This window comes from Lepidochelys kempii, chromosome 15, assembly GCF_965140265.1.
Source record: "Lepidochelys kempii isolate rLepKem1 chromosome 15, rLepKem1.hap2, whole genome shotgun sequence".
Classification (NCBI taxonomy): domain Eukaryota; kingdom Metazoa; phylum Chordata; order Testudines; family Cheloniidae; genus Lepidochelys; species Lepidochelys kempii.
The window spans coordinates 27105566-27125227 of NC_133270.1; the positions used below are offsets into that span (position 1 = coordinate 27105566).

Below are 19662 nucleotides of genomic sequence, written 5' to 3' on the forward strand. Positions count from 1 at the left end.
CTGTCCACAACTATGTTGGAAAGATTATTAGGTGGTAGTTCTTTAAGGTGCAAATATTGCAAAGGTTAGGCTCTCAGCAATGTAAGAAATGCATTCTTTGAACTTGCCTATCAGTATGTAATGCAAACCAGCATTATATCTTCACAAGGTTGTTACTTCTCCTGGCTACAGGATTGCTACTGCTTGTCTTGGTGACTCACTATTGAAGAGGATTTAATAAATGAAAATAAAGTCTAGAACAACGGAACATGTGAAAACTAAAACATCCTATAGAGACACATTCCAAAGCGGAGACTCAGTGACTGGGCTCCTCTGCAACACACAATAGGGCTCTTACTGCATAAATGGAAAATAAGTTTGAAGTCAGTTACTTTAAAACCACGTTAGTATAAATACTATATTTATTAAATATCTTTACAGTTCATTTAAATGTATTTACAGAACTATTCCTGCATACTTCAGACATCCAATTCACATAATTGCCTCTTAGGTAAGTATAGGTAAAATGATAGTCTAACACAAAAGCATCCTCATTAGATACAGACTCAGATTTGTTTCATTATCTCAGCTATCTTTGTCAGAAACTACTACACACAGTCAACTTCTACACATTCATAGTCTGGTTTTCCACTGAGAAGTTACCTATTATCAAGAGATATGAATTCCAATTACAAAATACTTATCATTTTTGCTACACCTTCACACACCCCTTCATATAGTTTTATCATCATCCAGTCTGGTCCCAAATTCTAGATAGTTTTCCCATTCCTTTTTTATAAATGCAAAGGTAGCAACTCGTAAGAGAAACTGGATGCTGCAGCTCTCCCAAAGATAGCTATTAATGGGACAAGGAACCAGGGACATTTCAAACCCTCCAAAAGAGTATTATCCTAGGCCTCTCTCACCTGCAGACACCCAGCTCCTGCAACTGCTGTTTCATTACTTGGTGTGATAGGTTACTGGTATACCAAGCTGTTCCATCTTTTCAGATTACTGTTCCCCACCAAGCAGCTGTTGATACAGGGCAAACCCTCTCCAGATGGTGAAAGTTTGTTCATCTTTCATGTTTCCATCTCAAATGAATACACCTGAAACATCTTTCCTGTGTCTGTGTCTCTCATGATAAAATTACAATAATCTAATTTCTAGGAAGGATTACTGCTCCATGCATCATTTTAAGGTTGCTTTAAGTACATGGGTCCTGTCATTTCCTTTTCTGTAAATATTTATTGTGCGCAGACAGCTTAAATTCATAGGAAGAAATTAGGTTCTGATATGTTTAGAGTGCACATCTTAAAAACAGAAAACACAAAATTCTCAAGCATGTGATAAAAATATTAACTCTTTATAATACAGTATTGCTTTAACAGATGGAAAAAGCTATAAACTTTGCTGGTCTTTGGTGTGTCCAGTGAGGGATAAATTTACAAATTGTAAATTAAAATCCAAATTTGTTCTTTATAAAAAAAATCATGATCTATGATGCAAATGGCTTTATATATACTGTTTGACTAAAAACTGTATTAACACAAAAACAAGATTTAGAATCAGACTCATTAGGTGAGACAGTTCAGCCACTAACAGGACAGCTGAATTTCTATGACCTAGGATTCCAGACCCTGGATCAGTAGAGGCAGAGCACAGTGACAACTGAGTTCAGGGCAGGGAAAAAGCACCTTTGCCACTCACTTATCTGATCCACATACATACCCTAATTTTTAGTTATAGAAAATAGTGAACAGGGAGGGCTGAGCAGGATTATAAAGTGAGGAAACAGTCCAGCTCCACAGGGGCATAATATCCGAGTAAATTCAAGAAGAGGGAAAGATAGTAATTTATCAAGTCTGCTCTAACAAGGAACTGAGACAGTAAATACTGGAGAATTTATTGTAGAGAACGTCCAGATTTGTGAGACATTCCTCAAACACTAGAAATTAAGCCCTATTCTGCAGCAGGAATATATTCCTTCCAACAAAATGTATCTAGATACAGCTTGCAGGGACTGCAAAGAGTTTATGCAAAGTTGTCTGCCACTCACTGTTAGTCTTACTTTTATATTTTATAAATTTATAAAATACAGAAGTAACACTAAGATTTTCTTCATTCGTATAATCCTTCCCATACCCCCACCAAACTACTACTATTTTGGCCAAGTTAGGGTAGTTAAGGCATTTTGACAAGTAGTTAAAGGTGATTTAAAATATATCTAACATTAGGCCAATTTATGAATAGCAGATAAATTACTGAACAGCTTTGAAATTAATCATTCTCAAATGAAATGCCTGTTACAAGCATGATGCATTAAAATATAGTAAAATGACATGTACATGGTACATGACAAGTGATTTTAAATAAAATAAAAGCTTGACATACAATTATGCAAATATACAGTACAACTCCACCAAAAAAAATTTCTTTAAACAATTTGAGATTTTCTCAAACTTAACAGTTTTAATACAATGAACCAGGTAGTAAAAATCTCCTTTCAGATAAGGAGATTCCTTACTGACCAAGTTTAACTGCACTCATCTAAACATCGTTACCTGACTTTTATATAAAACATGGCTTTAATTTATTTTTAAGTACTTTTCTACCAGCAAAAAAAGTTAATGAAAAACTGACCAAAAATATATATGATCTTTATAGCTATCAGCTTTTATGCACCTCAGAAAGAGAGCTTGCAGAAATTGGGAAAACAATTGCGAGCTACTAAAATTCATAAAGAAATGCTATATTGCAAAGTGGCTATTAAATAATTGTAAACATCAATGAAGGTTCATTCTGAAAACCCTAAATATCAGTTACTGAAATGTAAATTTTGCTAGTTATTAGTTAACTATTTTCCATTTGGATACTTACTGCTGCTGCCACAGCATAAGCAGAGGTGCTCATTTGAGTCAGCATGACCATCAAATTAATTTGGTACAGATTCTATTTTATACAAAGCAAGAATGGCGGTATTAACACAAACTATGCCTAGTTAACAGTAAAGTTTTCTGCAAACAAAAGCAAGGAAGTTCAGAGCTGAGGATTATCTGTTTTTAACGCAACCCATCATTCTTAGATAGTGCAGCATACATGGCATATCACCACACGCTGATCAGACAGATTAAGGATATGCTACCCCTCAATTTTGAATATTCTGGCTTTTGTGAATTTGAGTTACAACTTAAAATAGTAATAAACCTTTTTTAAACAAAAAGTTCCCCACTGCAAAAAAAAATATCCAGAGATACCAGGCTCCGTTATGGACGAATTATTTGCAAAAAACTTTCATTTATAAGATCACGATTAAGCACCTGAAATCACAAAACACTTGTGCATCCATACAGCGCAAACTAATGTTTTTTTTCCCAAATTTTGTACTAGAAAAAGGCTAAGGCTGACACCATGTATGCCAAGAGCAAAATGTTTACAGCAGCTATAAACCCCTTGAAAATTGGAGTTTATATATAAACAAACCCTCACCTATCACTGTAACAAGACTATGTTTATGAACATATGCTTTGTAACATTTCCTTTGTTGGATAATGGCTGATTCTAGCAGAATAGTAATACGCCCTCTTGTGGAGGTTTATCAATTTGATTTATTAAATCTAGTTTTGAATTGTAACCAATCAATCATTTGAAACTAGTCACATTTTAGAAGTAGTAACCATATGGATCTGGGTTCCCCCACCTTGTGAATGATTACTAAAGTTTTGAGAGACAAGCTTCATGCCTTAAGTTTCTTCATTTCTTGCTGGCAGAAGAAGACCAGTGTACTACAATAGTGGTTTTTAAAGGATCTCAGTTGTGTCATAAGAGGCAACAGACTTGAGTAACTGGCCATTGAGATCAGCTGCAAAGAAAGAAACCGATCCTGCCAGCAGGAAACAGTACACATGAAGCTAGAAACTCCAGGATAATGAAAAACAGACATTGACATTTTAGGCAAATCAGTCTGTATATTCAGCTACTATAGAAAGAAGGACGGTGATGTCATCTGGCTTTCCCCCTGTAATTTAAGAAAAATCAGATGTTTTAATCTGAAGAGCAGATCAGGAAACTACATAATGAAAAAAGGCATGTATGGTTTCTTGAAACAATTCTACAAGGAGGTTTTTTTTGGTTTTTTTTTAAATAAAGAAACTGCTCTAGATTCAAAATTAGTAATACGTTCACACACATGCATCTGAAAGCCTCTAACTCCTCTACTTCCTTTTCCAAAGTAACTGATGGCATCAGAGATACCTATAAGAAAAGCACTTTCCTATATACTATTTTAAGCATTAGTGAGAACCTTCAGCATTGTTTTTAACAGGGAAGTGGAAAGCCTATTTTCAAATGATCTTTCAAAAGATTTTTCTTACCCCTCCAAGTCTGGACATGTACTAAATCAAATTTTAACATATCACTGAACTCAGACCTAGTAAGTCACTCAAAAATAAGGAATGTATTTAGATACCTCCCCTGATTTAAAGAAGATGGTTATTCACATTTGAAAAGCAGCTGGGTGGGTTTAATAGCCTTTGAAAAACTTTTATAATTTTGTAGTGCATGTATTTGCAGTAACAGAATGACTTGTATTATACAAAATGCAGATGTATACACACCCCAATGTTCCCTCTAATTTTTGACAGGCTGCGTGCACAAAAAAATTTCTTCTGTGCGAACTGTTGTGCACCTGTGCAAATTTTTGTGCACGTGGTATTTTGCCGTGTGTGCAGGGTTTAGGATCTGTGTGCGCGCGCACAACTTAAAGGGAACAGTGACACACCCACATGATATATTGCAAGGATCTCAGAGGACTACTGTCCCATTTTGCAAATGCAAGATATTACCAAACTCTTCAACTGCAAAACCCATTAAAAAGGATCGTGGGTTGTGGTGCTGTAAGAATGCTGTGTAAGGTTCTGGTGAAGTTACTCTGTGAAGTGGTCTTTTGTTATACAAACTCCCATTAAGCCTGTGGATACAAAGGACCAGCAGCCAGTCAGAAGGGAAGCAGCAAATGAGTGTGCTCTGCACAGCTAGCAATAGATTCTCTGGCTGGCAGGAGTTAAGAAGATCAGCAATTCACACCCACAAGGCAGATGGAAACGATGAGCAAGGCACACAGGCTAACAGCCTCCCAGCAACAGGAGCGGGTTTCACTGGGCCTTGAAGGGAGCCTTGCCCTCTACATTAGGAAGACTTTTTCCTTTCTTTAAAGTGAAGTATTAAATGGAACCCTCAGGACTCTGCAAGGGTACTAGAGACCTCTCCAGAGGATGGGAGACAAGGATCACAGAGGGCAAAGGGACTGAACAATGTCAGATGAATGGGGAGCGTTCTGCAAACAAACTACTAAAATAAAAACAAGAGTTATTATATGTACTCTGGTAATGCCTATAGAAGAGTTTACAATCTAATCAGAGCAGACAGAGGATGGGAGGGAAAATAAAGAGGGGAGACATGCTATGGCCAAGGCCACACAGCAGGTCAGTGGTACAATCAAATATAGAACACAAGTCTGAAGATTTCCAGTCCAGTGTCCTATGCATGGGATCACACTGCCTCCCAATTATGACGGGCATCCTTCTTTCCCAGAACATACCTAAGATCACTTACTATTCAGGAACTCTGGCATGCATCCAAGAAATGAATTTCATGTGACACCATTAGACTTATGTTACCAAATAGTAGGAAATCTTACCTCTCACATTCAATCCATTGTCACATGCAAACTGTGCAAAAGGCGACATGTAAGTGGGGTCATATGCCAGTTCGTGAGCTTGCTCAGCAATGCTTCTTGCTGTCTGTTGTATACTCTCATAATTAGAATTCTAAATTGATGGAAGAACAAGTTATTCTTACAAAAGCAACCCACCACAGGTAATTTTATTCAGGCACATACACATTATTGGAATATTGATTCAATTAACATGATGTGAATATAAACACCTGTTACAAGTTAGACAGTAGGCATTTCCTATTTCAAGGGAATCTCAATTATATCTTGAATTAAAATCAGTGTACTTTAAGAACGTTTGTGTAGGAAATTAAATCTCAGCCTCTATCTGCCACTATAATCATTTCATAAAACTCATGCACAAACCACTTATCTTAGGAAGGGAGAAAGCAGAAGTCTACACTTCCCTGTATTTTAAGTGTCAAAGGGGAATCTTTGTTGAGAAACTAGGCTTTCCCCTTTGCTTATTTTGACTACTCAGAGCATCCCCTCATTCATCCAGCTCCTTTCCGGTGTATAGCCCGACACCTAATCTTTGCAAAGGGAATGCTAAACCAAAGAAGTGTTCTCTCAAAAAATATTGCTTCCAGAAAATGCAGAGTGCTCAATCACAGCACCAAAGCACCATCCTAGACCAAGGAATGGAAAAATAAAGCTAGTTTTAGTAATAAGGGTAAGTGTGGAACAAAGGCTTTATATTACCATGCAGCATAAAAATGCTTAAAAATATACATTTTGCCAACTGCTTTAAATGCCCTACACTGGGTGATGGATCAAATCAGAATGAAAATTTATAAAACCTACCTTTTTGTGGGATACAAGAAGTTTGGATACCCAGCACAGACAGCTTGCACCTAACAATGTAAGTTTACCACCCACCAAAAAAAAAAAAACTTCACTTTTTAATGGAGGAAGCCAATAAGCTTTCCCCTATAACTATCTAGGTTTGTTTTTTCAAATTCAGTGATAAAATCCAATGAGAATACAAGCTTTCTGTATAATGCATTTCCTCCAAGAGTTCCAATCATCTTTACATTTTCAGTGCCTGCTGCTTTACTCAGGAAAGGATTCCTTTCCATGTTGAGCAAGACAGGTGACAAACAGCTATTTTCACATGTAATCATTTTTATTGTCTCTGTAATTTATACATGCTTTTACGAGCATATCTGAATTTCCCTAACAGTTTGGGGAGTGAACAGGATTTGACAATTCTTGGCTCAACTTTCATAACTCAGGTTTCAGAGTAGCAGCCGTGTTAGTCTGTATTCGCAAAGAGAAAAGGAGGACTTGTGGCACCTTAGAGACTAACCAATTTATTTGAGCATAAGCCTTCGTGAGCTATGAAGTGAGCTGTAGCTCACGAAAGCTTATGCTTAAATAAATTGGTTAGTCTCTAAGGTGCCACAAGTCCTCCTTTTCTTTTCGTAACTCAGATTTCTATTTGCGGTCTTTCCCAAATGTGCCAATAGGTGGAGCTCATGTTTCCCCTGTATGCATCCGATGAAGTGAGCTGTAGCTCACGAAAGCTTATGCTCAAATAAATTGGTTCGTCTCTAAGGTGCCACAAGTCCTCCTTTTCTTTTTGCGAATACAGACTAACACGGCTGTTACTCTGAAACCATGTATACCCATTGTAACCATTCTAGACTAAGGGCTTGTCTACATTATCCGCTGGATCGACCACCAAGTGCTCTCCCGTCGACTCCAGTACTCCATCAGGGCAAGAGGCACAGGTGGAGTCGATGGGAGAGTGTCAGCCATCAACTTACCCTAGTGAAGACACCGCGGTAAGCAGATCTAAGTACGTCGACTTCAGCTGAAGTTGCATAACTTAGATCGATCCCCCTCCCCAGTGTAGACCAGGCCTAAGAACATGTTGTTTTAAAAGAGTTAGATAATGGTCAACCCTAGGCTCCCCTCCAACACATTTTTCAAGGTGTTGAACCCTATCTACTACACCTTTAAAAAAAAAACAAACAAACATAATACCTAACCTAGCCATAGCTTTAGACTGAAATGGGGCCTTTCAGATTTGAATGCTGTTTGGAAAAAAGGATGAAAGATGAGAGATTTCTTGTGGAAAATAATGAGAATTTCTCCCATTACCCACAAAAGAGCAAAATTTCAAGCAAGCATTTAGACAATTCCTAGAGCATCTCCAACTCACTTTGTCTACAAAGGCAGTCACTTACTTTCTGTCTACCAACAACTTTCAGTAATTTATCTCAGGGATAAGATCCTATCAGCAGACAAGCCTCTTTTGAAACCACAATATGAAAGGCCACTGAAAAGTTAATATGCAGGATTACAGTATCAAAGTAGCTTCCTCAAGGATGTTATACAGGTTTATACTAAAAGAAAAGGAGGACTTGTGGCACCTTAGAGACTAACCAGTTTATTTGAGCATAAGCTTTTGTGAGCTACAGCTCACTTCATCGGATGTTTTTCCACAGTATGCATCCAATGAAGTGAGCTGTAGCTCATGAAAGCTTATGCTCAAATAAATTGGTTAGTCTCTAAGGTGCCACAAGTCCTCCTTTTCTTTTTGCGAATACAGACTAACACGGCTGTTACTTTGAAACCAGGTTTATACTAGTTCTTATACTCCATTTTCAGCTTTTACAGCTGAATTGTATTGTATTTTCAAGTCCAATAATCCTGTCACCCCAGATAAAGTTGTTTAATGCAATGGTGTTCTGATTCATTAGTTATGTAAAAAAGCTGCTCTTGGAACATTTAAGAGGAAGTATCAACTTTTGCCCATTATTCATATTCTAGATGAATTTCAATACTATAACTCAACTGCACACACTTCATTTTCAGTTACCTTCAGCTTTTTCAGTTCCTGAAGAATCATATAGTCAGGCATGTTGTCAAAAAGTCCATCTGTTGCTGTCAGAATAATATCTCCTAGCTGAACATCAAAAGTAGTACTGTCAGCAGCATCCGGGCTGTGAAGAGAATACCACCATATCAAAGAAATGGACATTAGCGTATGCTAATGGTACCAAATCCTGTTCAATTACAGCATCAATAGGTTTTGCAATTCACTGGTATTACGAAATCTGTTCTCTGGAAAAATACAGCAGTGTACTTTGTCATGAAAGCCAGTATAACAGAAGTATGATCACAAATAGAGGGCATCTGAAAACACTACACCAGAGAATTGCACTTAAAATGCCTGATTTGGACTATTCTTCAGTCTAATATATTTTGCAAGTATATCTCCATTGTAACCATTAGGTGATACTGTAGTTCAAGGTTTCCTTCTCACTCCCACTTAAATATGCAGAACAAGGCTGTAACCGAAAGGCTAATTTAGGATTGAAATGTCTAGCCTGCTTACTGGATACACCTTTTATGAAGGATCCCAAAGTATTTCAGATTACTTAGGTACATCACCACCAACAGTGGGCAGTACCCAGATGGTCCACTGGTGCATAATACACAAGAGGAGAAAGTATTTATTTTGGAATAGACCAGAGCTTTCTGGGAGATTTTTGGATTAAAAAAAAAAAGCATAGCACACCATAGAAGGATGCAGGGTTGTGATTTGAACTTTAGTTTGAAATGCTAGCCTTTCTGAAACTACGAGTTTTAGGTCACTTGACTCTCCCCTGGATAGAACCAGTTTAACATTAAGTTTAGTCAACAGAAGAAAAATACTGATATTTACTCTGACTTTTAATTGTCTTTGCAATTAATGTCAAGAGTCCAAGAGACCAGGTGACTTGATATAACCACAAGTCAGAGTGGAAGTGTGGGCATCTTAAAAGCTGATTCATCTCACACTTTCCTTTTTCCAGGATGACTCAGTCTTTGTTTTTCTAATTTCCAAGAACGTTATTCTTGATAACTACCTTTGTGCTACTTATGTCTTTTCATATAATGGACTGTACTTTTGACGATACCTAGATTTCACTCAACTATTAGAATGATTTACAGTTATTGTGCAATAAAGGGGACTTTTAAAGTGCATGGATTTCAAACTCCTATGACAGCTCTCCTCCTTTCACTCTTTGTATACTTTTCTATAATTAAAGCCATACACAAAGAACAATCACTAGTTGGAACTATTTCCAAACATCCTCAAAAGAACTATTTTGGTATTAAAAATTATGAAGCCCAAACCTTGCCCAATTTGGAGTCTACAACCTCAGAACAAGAACTTCAGATTCATACTGCATTCCCTGGACACAGCTCTATCACTTTCTATATTCAGGGTTTAAAAAAAGAGCACTTTAATGAGTCTATAATCTTTGATTTAAGAAATGTAACTTGTACAGTGTTTAAATAAAATATTTACCAAATCAGTCAAGAAAAAGCATTTCCTTTACTCTGTTACAAAAATAGCCCAAGGACAGACAGACATTAGACAAGAAGGTATGTCTTGCATTTTGTGTTTTAGATTTCACTAGTGAAGTTTCATTAAGTTTAGAAAAATGATTAGCCAGCATTGAAATACAGATTGCTTTGAAATCATGTCCTCTGCTTTGAAATGACTAGTTTCTATTGGACCGGGTGCACTTCTGTAACATTCCCATCTCTGAGCTCGGTGTTCTGCCAAAACGGAGTTTCGCTCATTTTGATTGAACACAATGTGCTGCTGGAAACTTAACTGTACTGAAATGCAAGCTGCAGTCACATGCTTCCCTGCCCTGTTCCTCAAGTATTCACTACCTCACTGCCTGGCTATGTAAATTAGTGTATTCCCAATCAGTCTCAAATGATGCATGGGGGTTGGGAAGGAAAACCTGCAACAACCTGAACACACTATATTTGACTTAAGTCAAATGGGGGGTGGGGGGTGAGTGTTATACATTAGGCCAGCTTTGCACTGTGTGTTATACCTCTGTGTCAAGCTTTATTTGCACTGAAGATATGTCGCAGCCAGATGCCTGGCAGTTACTTTTCCATGCTTCAGTATTCTTCCAGATAATGGCATAATATGTACTTTACTTTATGGAACTTATGTAATTCTCATATTTTAGTTAAAAAAACACCTTACTACGGCATAAAATATTTTATGCTATCTTCCCTGACCTTAGATGGGCTAAAAAAAACTTCAGTTTTACTTGGTTCAGAATATTTTTTTTAAAAGCGAAAAGACATCAAATATTGAATCATAGGAGGCCATTATTAACTTGCATTTGAGGCTCTTACAAATACAGCCAAATAAAGAGGCGGCAGCCAAAAGCTATTTGCTATTGCAATAATGTTAGGAGTTCAACTTAAATTGCAGAAGCAATGGATTTTTATCATGGTTACTACAACGTGAATTTGTCTGTCGTGTCCAGATATTGCAGCAAATGACAGGTGAAGTCATTTCTAGGAACTAGACATAAAGTAGACACATTTATGGTGTACAATGTACAGAAACAGGTATATTTATATTTTCCATCAGAACAGTTCCATAATACACATGTCCCTTTGAGGATATCAGAAACGCTTTACATTCAGTGTGCACCTAACTTTAGGGAAAGTAATCACTTGCATGTAAGCAGATCATTGCTACCCTGAGCAGAGATTAGACCACAGCAACAGCCTATAAAATTTGATAAATTTAAGCCTGAGAAATGCTTACACTACCTTGAAGACAAGCAAGTGGGGAAGGAGATTCACCTTTCAAATGGGAGCATTATTAAAAGGCCTAAGTGCAAAGTTTCAGTACAAAGACGAGAACCGTGAAACCTTGGGAGAAAAACTCAAGTTCTTGATCCATGTTTCTGATTAATTCCCCACCTCACCTATCACTTAAGACGACTCCCTCTGCTTCTGGTGGAGCTATTGACAGCTGGAATGGAGTGTTGAAGTAATGCTGCTGCTCATCAGACCGATGTACTACTTCTCCTCCTCTGACTACCAAAAATCCAGAATCTCCTAAATTTGCCGTATGTAAACGATGACTTGTTCTGTCCAAAACTACTATGCAAGCTGTACTGCTTCCTAGGAAAAAAAATAATAGTATTTTGCTCAATGGGAGATAAACTAGAAGTAGCAGCATATACATTATAGGCTCTATCTGTTCAACAGATTTTCTTCTTAGGCCAGCTGTTCACTTATTGTTGACAAAAAAAATCAGAAGTAAATATCCGTTAATACAAAACAAAGTGAATATGTATTAGAGTAGGAACAAAGAACAAACCACACTGAGATTTCTGCAATCATTTCCAACCCCAGCTACAGATTTATTTGTAATACATTTACTTAATTTTGCTTTGATTTGTCTCATTACATTGTGCTGCTACATTCCAATACATATTTCCTATTACACAATATTTAGGTGTTGCTATGTCAGCAGTCTCCTATAGGAGGCTTGTTTTACAGAAAGTACACTAAATAATGAAACTATGATTAGAGCGAAGCTATTAGTAGCAGGATTCTGTAGCGCTTACACTATGCTAGGTGTCGTCCACATGCTTTCATTCACAACTACAAACGTTGTGTATAGAGTAAATAGGTTAATGGAAGTGGTCAGTAGATATTGTTCCATTATTGGTGGCAGAACAATGAACACGCTCCTTTTTTCTTTTAAGACAAAGATCTTGGTAAGACTGGCTCCCAAGGAGGTCTAGATTTTAAGAGGAATGTATGGTATCTTAATATAATTCAGTCAGAAATAAGTGCATTGCTTTAAAGCTCAAGAAATTAGCTTCAATATTTAAATAAGTGCCACAAGGCACCGTTAGCTGCTTAGACATTTTATAGCTGGCTGATCAACATCCTGACAACTGGGAAAGTTTCTGTAACATTTACCACAGCATATGCCAAGTTTTTAAACTAGGACTATCAGAAGTTCATTCAAACATTATCACTTGTTTTGTAACTGATGGTTTTGCAATTGTCTTTGGTATTTATCTCTGGGGGGGTGGTCTTAAAGAAAATTTATCATCTTGTTTTTGGTACACTAACTTCCTACTAAATTTCCTTTTGTGAAACACTTTTGTATTTACCATTCTAGATGCATTAAAATGTAAACTAAGGAGGGGAGGAATTGAAACATCCCTGATAATTTCAGAAATATTGCACTCATGCTGAGGGCATTGTAGAGTTTTCCTTCATTCCAATGTAGAATCTGGGACTGGCTGCTGATGGCAACAGTAGATAAACCACAGCAAATATTATATTGGAAAAGGGCCAACACTGTCCAGGTCCTTCAGAGAGAACGAAATACACTGACTTCCATAGAGAGGGTGGTAATTCTAACTAGAAAAAGAAAAACAAGTCTTTCCTAAAGAGTGTGAATTGAAGTACAACTGAATCTAAAGAGTTCTCACACACTATTAGAACCCATCTTCAGTAGACGTTCTGATACCATACATTAGAGAAAAATCTGAATTTTCCACTAGCAGATGTTTCAAAGCACAGCTGCATTTCTGATAGACCATGGTGTTTACAATGAGCTAGACTCAGACCTTTTATTTAGCACACTGGCCATTAACTCTTCTACCTTTGACAGAGGTCTTTGTTGCAATTGAAGAGCAATGAAGTCTTAACTCTTATTTGTATTGGTATTAAAACTCTTAAAAGACAACAAGATCAGCCTTCAAGTCCAAAAAGTCACTTTACAATTACAAAAAGTAAACTGTTAAGACTCCAGAATTAAGAAACTAATGGAGTCCAAAATAGAATGGACAAAATAGCACTGCAACACAAATATTGTGCCTAGAGTAACTTCAGTTTTCCTCCCTCCCCCTCATTATTTCATGTCCAAGTATTTGCAGGATTCTGCACTGAGGAAACAAGCACCAGGCCACAAGCAAGGAAAGATAGTTCATACTTCGGTGTTCTTAAGCAGAGGAACTACTGCAAGATACGACATAAAAAGATCGAGGTGGGGGGGGAAGAAGTTAAAGAATAAAAACATGGAGAATAACTCCCACCACAAGTGAATCTTTACAGTGCTTTGAAGGGAAGAAAGAGCAGGAAAAGACTAAGGTTCATTACTTTCATATTCTAACTTAACAGGTACTGTAACTAGAAATCCATGTGTGGAATGCAGATCTTGTGACAACATATGCTGCTCTTGTGATTTTGAAAGGTCAAGCAGCACGAAGTTGCCTCCCTCTATGAAACGGCTGCTAGAACTCATTACCAGGGGTCCACCTTGTCGATCACTTCTTTACTTTGACTGTTTTGTACAAATAGCACCAGTATAGTTAAACACTTAAACCCACTGAAGGAGCTACTAAACAGTGCTATTCTAAAGTGACACAAGGTCATTTCTGGGGTTTGTACCCATTTTTTACATATATAATAAAAAGTGAACATCTGTGTTCCTGAGCTCAGCAAACTTTAGCTAAATATAGTTTACACAGAGCTCTTTTGGCAAAGAAGTTTAAGGTCAGGCGAGAAGCATGCGAGTCAGGCAGGGTAACTTGCTCTTAGTCTGAAAGCTTGTAAGTGTCCCCTTAGTGTTCAGTTTTTAAGGTTGCCTATTCAGAGCCAAATTCTGCATTCGTGTCCACTCATAATTCCCACTGCTTTCCAAGGGAGTTACATGCACATATCCAAAGGCATACTTGGTGCACAACATTTAACAAACCATTATTAGTAGCATATTTCTTTAGCTGTGCTTCATATCTCTTCCCACAAAGACACGGACGTACAATAGAATATCAGTGACTGTGCAGCACAAGCCATTTAGAGTACAGTCCCTATAAACAACATTCAGTGAAGTCTAAAACCCACAGTGCACAGAAAGCTCAAAAGTAGCAGTAAGGCAAGGAGACCCAGTAACCAAAGTACCCTGTTACTATCTTCAGAAAAATATGGGTTCAGGCGGAGGTTAGTCACAAAACTACTAACTCCGAAAAGGTTTCAAATTAAGAATGATTTTGTTGAATATATAGCTAGTAGCTGATTGTAGTAGGAACTTATTTTGTATCCATTCTGCAAGATGCTCAGAAGACCTACTGGGTTACAGACCTGCAATTTCATTTCAGGTTTCCCTTTTCAAATTAAAAAGATGGCCCTGGTTTGTCGTGCTGGTGTACAAAGTTTAAACATTAAAACAATTTTGAATCTACAAACCTGTTTCTAGAGGACATGCACCATATGAACAATATTTGTAGAATATTTGCTGCACTTACCAAGCAAAGGTACTTTGTTCTGCAGCAGCTCACAATAACTTGTGGTAAGAATTCCAACAGGATTGCTTGGTACGAACCGTCCTTCTTTTACTAAACGTTCGCATGTTCGCATTAGAGTCCCTGAGAACTGAGAAGGGTCAACCCCATAGTCTCTCCAGCCACCTACACCATCTGCTACCCCTAAAAAGCAAAGAAGAAGAAAAAAATACCTTACTGTTAATAAAACAAGTTTCAAACCATTTGATATTCATTTCAGCATGGAGAGAGAGAGAGGGTCCAATAGCTAAAACAGACACCACAGTTTGCTAACCATATTTCTGTATTAAACATTTTTTCCCAAATAGTTATTTACAATTTTACTATGACATGAGAACAGCACAGAGATATTCTAACAGAACATAGTTAGAGACCTGGAAGGGAATTTTTGATTTTAAAGAAACTACACACTATGGAAAGTACACATATTTAAGTGAACTTCTAATGTTAGCTGTGGGGTAAAGGTCCAGACACATCTGACAGCTAGTAAAACAGATTAAAAGTCTAAAGCTAAAAAAAAAAGCTACTTAGAATGATGATCTATGAAGAGACTGACTTTTCGATAAGACAGATTTCTTGGATGGTTAAGTACCTTTTCAGGGATACAAATTACACTTTCTTTAGCCCACACAAAGAGAGGGATAGAAGTGTTGGGGAAGAAAAAGCATAAAGAAGATTTTAAATAGAACAGAAATGAAGATAATGCAGAGAAACTCCCTCCCCATCCAACATCTCTAGATAGGTGTTCTTTTACCGCTCATTCACAGTGTGGTGGTCCCTTTCCTGTGAGTGGCAATTTTTGCAGAAAGTAAACTTCCATTTTAAAAAAAAAAAAAGTGTTTGAAGAAAGGCTTCCAAATGTGAACTATTAAAACCAATAAAAAATTTTGTTCTACATCAGCAGAAAGAGCACTCCAGAGCCTCTGTTGTAATGCTTACACCTTCAACCAAGCAAGAGAGTTAAAACTCACTAGGGCTCACTGTAACTACTAAGAACAGCGTTGAATCTAACGTGAATTCAGTCAGTTTCACTCTGCTAAAGCTTTCCCAAGCTTTGAGCTGCAGCAGTGGCAAGTGCTAAAGCTAAGCACAGTGGAGCAGGAGGCTGGCGATTGGTGAATTAGCAGAGTCCCTCACTACTAGCAGCAGTCTGGAGTCTCTGGGATGGGAAGGTGAGGAGAGAGAATGTTCCTTTTCTCTCTCATAGTAGAGACAGGAAGTAGGGGGAGGAAAAGTCAAGGCACCTATTAGCCAGAGGCTACAAGAGATGAACCTCTGAACTGGGTCCAATGAGTGCTCTAGTAAAGACCCCACCATCCTAACTTTCTCCAAAATCTGCAGGGCTGTGCATTCCCCAACAGTGCCACACTTCTTCCCTTTTCTGTATTATCTTTGACTGGTAGGTTTAGTCCTTTGGCCATTAGGTGCACGGTAAATTTACAATTTCTAAGGCATAAGGGGTGCATGGATGGTGGCAGTGGGGGAGATACTGACCAAAAGTAGGGTAGGGAGGGGTTGTTTGTTTATTTTGCAAGGGAAGTGAGAGAAAAATCTAAGGGAGCAGATAAGGCATTCATGGTAAAGAAACGAGGGGATACAGGGGTGAGGGAGAGAAGGAAAAAAGTGAAGCACAGAAGGGACAGGTAGAACAAGAGAGACTTTTTTAAATGCAATAACTAAAATGCCGACTGACAATGTTACAACCAATACAACACAACTGATTTACTCCTTCAAGTTACTATCCAAGGCTACCAGCCACTCTGTAAGTGCTGAGAAAAATATTTCAAGCGTTGTTTTAAGTGTGTGGTTCATTAGTGACAGGGCAGTAAAAGTTTAAGATAAATTACAATCAAAAAGGAAGTTTAAATTCTATAACTACTGCAAAAGAAAGTTGAGCTGCAATAGTATGTAAGATATGACTGGCTCACCTGACCACACAGTAATTTTAAAGCTTTTAAATTATAGCGGCATGGTGGTTTGTTAACAGCTAATGCTAAAGCGCTGTCTGTTTGGCTAAAATATTTTTACAGTCTTTCACTGTCTGTTCTTAATGTTAACACTACTGCATTCAAATATTGTCTACAGGACATATTAAGATAGATTGCAGATACCCAATAAGAAAAATAATCCTATTTGAAAATATTTCCATTATTTAATTTGGTGAAGGATCTGTCTGATCTTCAACATACAAGTCATAATTTAAAGGAATATTCTGTATTATATGGTACTTTGTGAAAAAAAATGAAGTTAATCATGATGAGTTACTCTTTCAGAGCATGCTTAAGTAAAGGATTTATTTTGGAAAGGATAGAATTAACCTCTAGTTGAGTGAATATTTAAACAGTAAAATGCAATTTGTTCATCTAAAAATGCTCTTCACATAGGATGCCATTTGAAATCAAAGTGGAAGATTTAGAGTTGACCTTGACATGAACTACATAATCCAACAGCAGGTTAGAGCCAGCATCTGTATAGCCTGATAATACAAGCTTCCCAAACGGGACCACCTGTGTGCCTCAACTTTTCCCTACAAGGACTATTAGGAATGAGGATAACTCACTCTCCTCCCACCCCAAAAATCTCATTTAGTTGTTTGCCTCTCTCTTCTAAAACAGCTAGCAAGGGGACCAAATTTTTTGGTCAGTGGACATCTGAGTTCTCTGCAAAGTGGACAGATCATCAGCTCATGTAGTGCAAGTCAAAGAGCCAACATTTGCAATGCACAATACCAACCTGAGCTGTTTCTGACCTGCACTAAAAGGTTCTTAATTCCCAGTCCTGAACCATCCAGTCCTGCAGACCAGCTGGTTTTTTAAATTAAAAAAGTTACATGTAACTTGTCAGGGTAAAGTATGTTATTTTACATAAAAGGAATGTGACATATCAGCTTCAGATTAAAGAGTTACTTTAATTTATCTCTTTTCTTTAAAGGCCAATGAGGCTCAAGTTAAGCAAAGAAATTTTGAATATTTTTCAATACATTGAATAACAGACTGAAAACTGACATTCCAAGATCAGTAAAAAGGGAGAATTTAAGACAACTTCAGATACTACCACTATACTCCTACAAGTAAGCCTTGTCTGTATAATAGCACATCACCTCAGATTTCATTCAAATAAAATTCAGAACTAAACTACTGGTACTTGTTATGTTGCTGCTGAGGAATCAGAATGTGCTGTACTGATTTATACTATCCATCCTTTCACCTTGGACACAGAACATCAATATAAAAAGATAATTAAACCAACAACTGTCTTGAGTTAACAGCATTGTTAACTTCAGTTTACTTACTACTTCCATCATATTTCATAACATGCAATGTCCTCAAACCCTGAACACCCATAACACACAAAAAGAACAGGAGTACTCCTGTTCTTTTTGCAGATACAGACTAATACGGCTGCTACTCTGAAACCTGTCAAATAACACAGTAATTGCTTAAGTTTAAAATGTTGCTTAAGTGACAGAAGAATTACTAAATTTAAGTTGTATGAAATCTTTGACTTTCTCAGGATATTCAGTAAGAATCAGAACACCTACACAAGCACATTTCCTTGGACATATGTATTACTCTATGTTCAAAAGCATTAGTCAGGGTTAAGTCAGGGCTTCTGTATAAGAGATCATAAATCATGGAAAAAGGGAATAACGTCAGCAGGTAAAGCAGCTGAATACATTTTAAAGAAAAACATGCGAAGGGCAAGATTCCCTGGATTACAGCTTCTCCTACAGCATTCATAAATGGGAGTTATCTTGCTAAAAGCTAGACAAGCACTTCCCAGAGTTACTGCCAAATTATAGACTGTGTGCCTGTCAGTTACTGTGAAGCTGGCTTCATCCAACTTCTTGATGACCCAGTACATCAAGGACCCTCACAAGTCTCAGAGCAAAGCACAAAGCAAGTAAGGCTGCAATGCCAAACCCAAGTGAATCAAAGTGTGGCTAATATCACTTGAAGTTATTAAATTTTCAGCATACTGCATACCTTGAACTTCAGTGGAAGTAGTTATAAATTAACTGGAGGGGAAAACAACAAACATGCAAAGCTAACAACGGATGGGTTAGTTGTGCACATTCCTCCCCTGCACACACTCAGCCAACATATATAAGATGCTTTAAAAACCACTGTGAGCCCAAATCCCCCTTGATGACAACAGCAACTGCTATCAAGCCCGACAAACTCACCTCACCCAACATATTGCTGTCATAGTATTTATCTATAAAGAATCTTGTGAGATCTCAAATAAAAACCAAGATTGTGCTGGTCATTAATATTACGAAAATGTACAGATTTTAAAAAGTATGTCTATATACACTGAAAATGTGTCCTTATAGTTTATATCAGTGTGTTACTCCCTAGAAGTGAAGAACTGGTTTTGCCAGGCAAAGGAACATTTGCCTAGGTTCCTATGTAAATTAAACTTTGTAAGTCAAACACAATGGCAGCTACATTTGCATTTCAAGTCAACCCAAGGATACAAAAGACAACTTGGAGCCAGCACACTGGAGAACAAACAACAGGGAGCCATCCTGAGTCTGAGGTCAAAACAATGAGTTTGGGGAAATAAGAAGCAAAAACACCATTCTGGTATCCATTTACTGAGAAAACTGCTTGTAGGGCATAGAGATATTCACGAAAACTTGAATCCCGGTTTTGACTGAAAACCAGCAGCTTTGTCGAAGTCTGAATCCTTGGGAGAAAATCTATTTTATATAATAGGAAATGTAACCATTAATAAGCATAGATCTACAATTGCATTTTATGTTTTGTTTTATATGTGTAACCAATTGTTGTTTCTACTCATTCTCTCTGTGCTGTT

The 19662-nt window shown here is 37.4% G+C and overlaps 1 protein-coding gene across 2 annotated transcripts in view; it reads right to left on the reverse strand.

Annotated features, from left to right (window-relative positions):
* Positions 1-387: 387 nt before the first annotated feature.
* Positions 388-19662, reverse strand: part of PPTC7 (protein phosphatase targeting COQ7) — a 29241-nt gene continuing 9966 nt past the window's right edge. Inside the window, exons 2-6 of one of the 2 annotated variants that reach the window (XM_073312407.1) lie at positions 14806-14985; positions 11461-11659; positions 8541-8664; positions 5678-5807; positions 388-3997 (exon numbers count right to left, since the gene is read on the reverse strand). In XM_073312407.1, coding sequence (XP_073168508.1) covers positions 3939-3997; positions 5678-5807; positions 8541-8664; positions 11461-11659; positions 14806-14985 — 692 coding nt within the window. In that variant the 3' untranslated portion in view covers positions 388-3938. The other variant, XM_073312408.1, reaches the window with a different exon arrangement.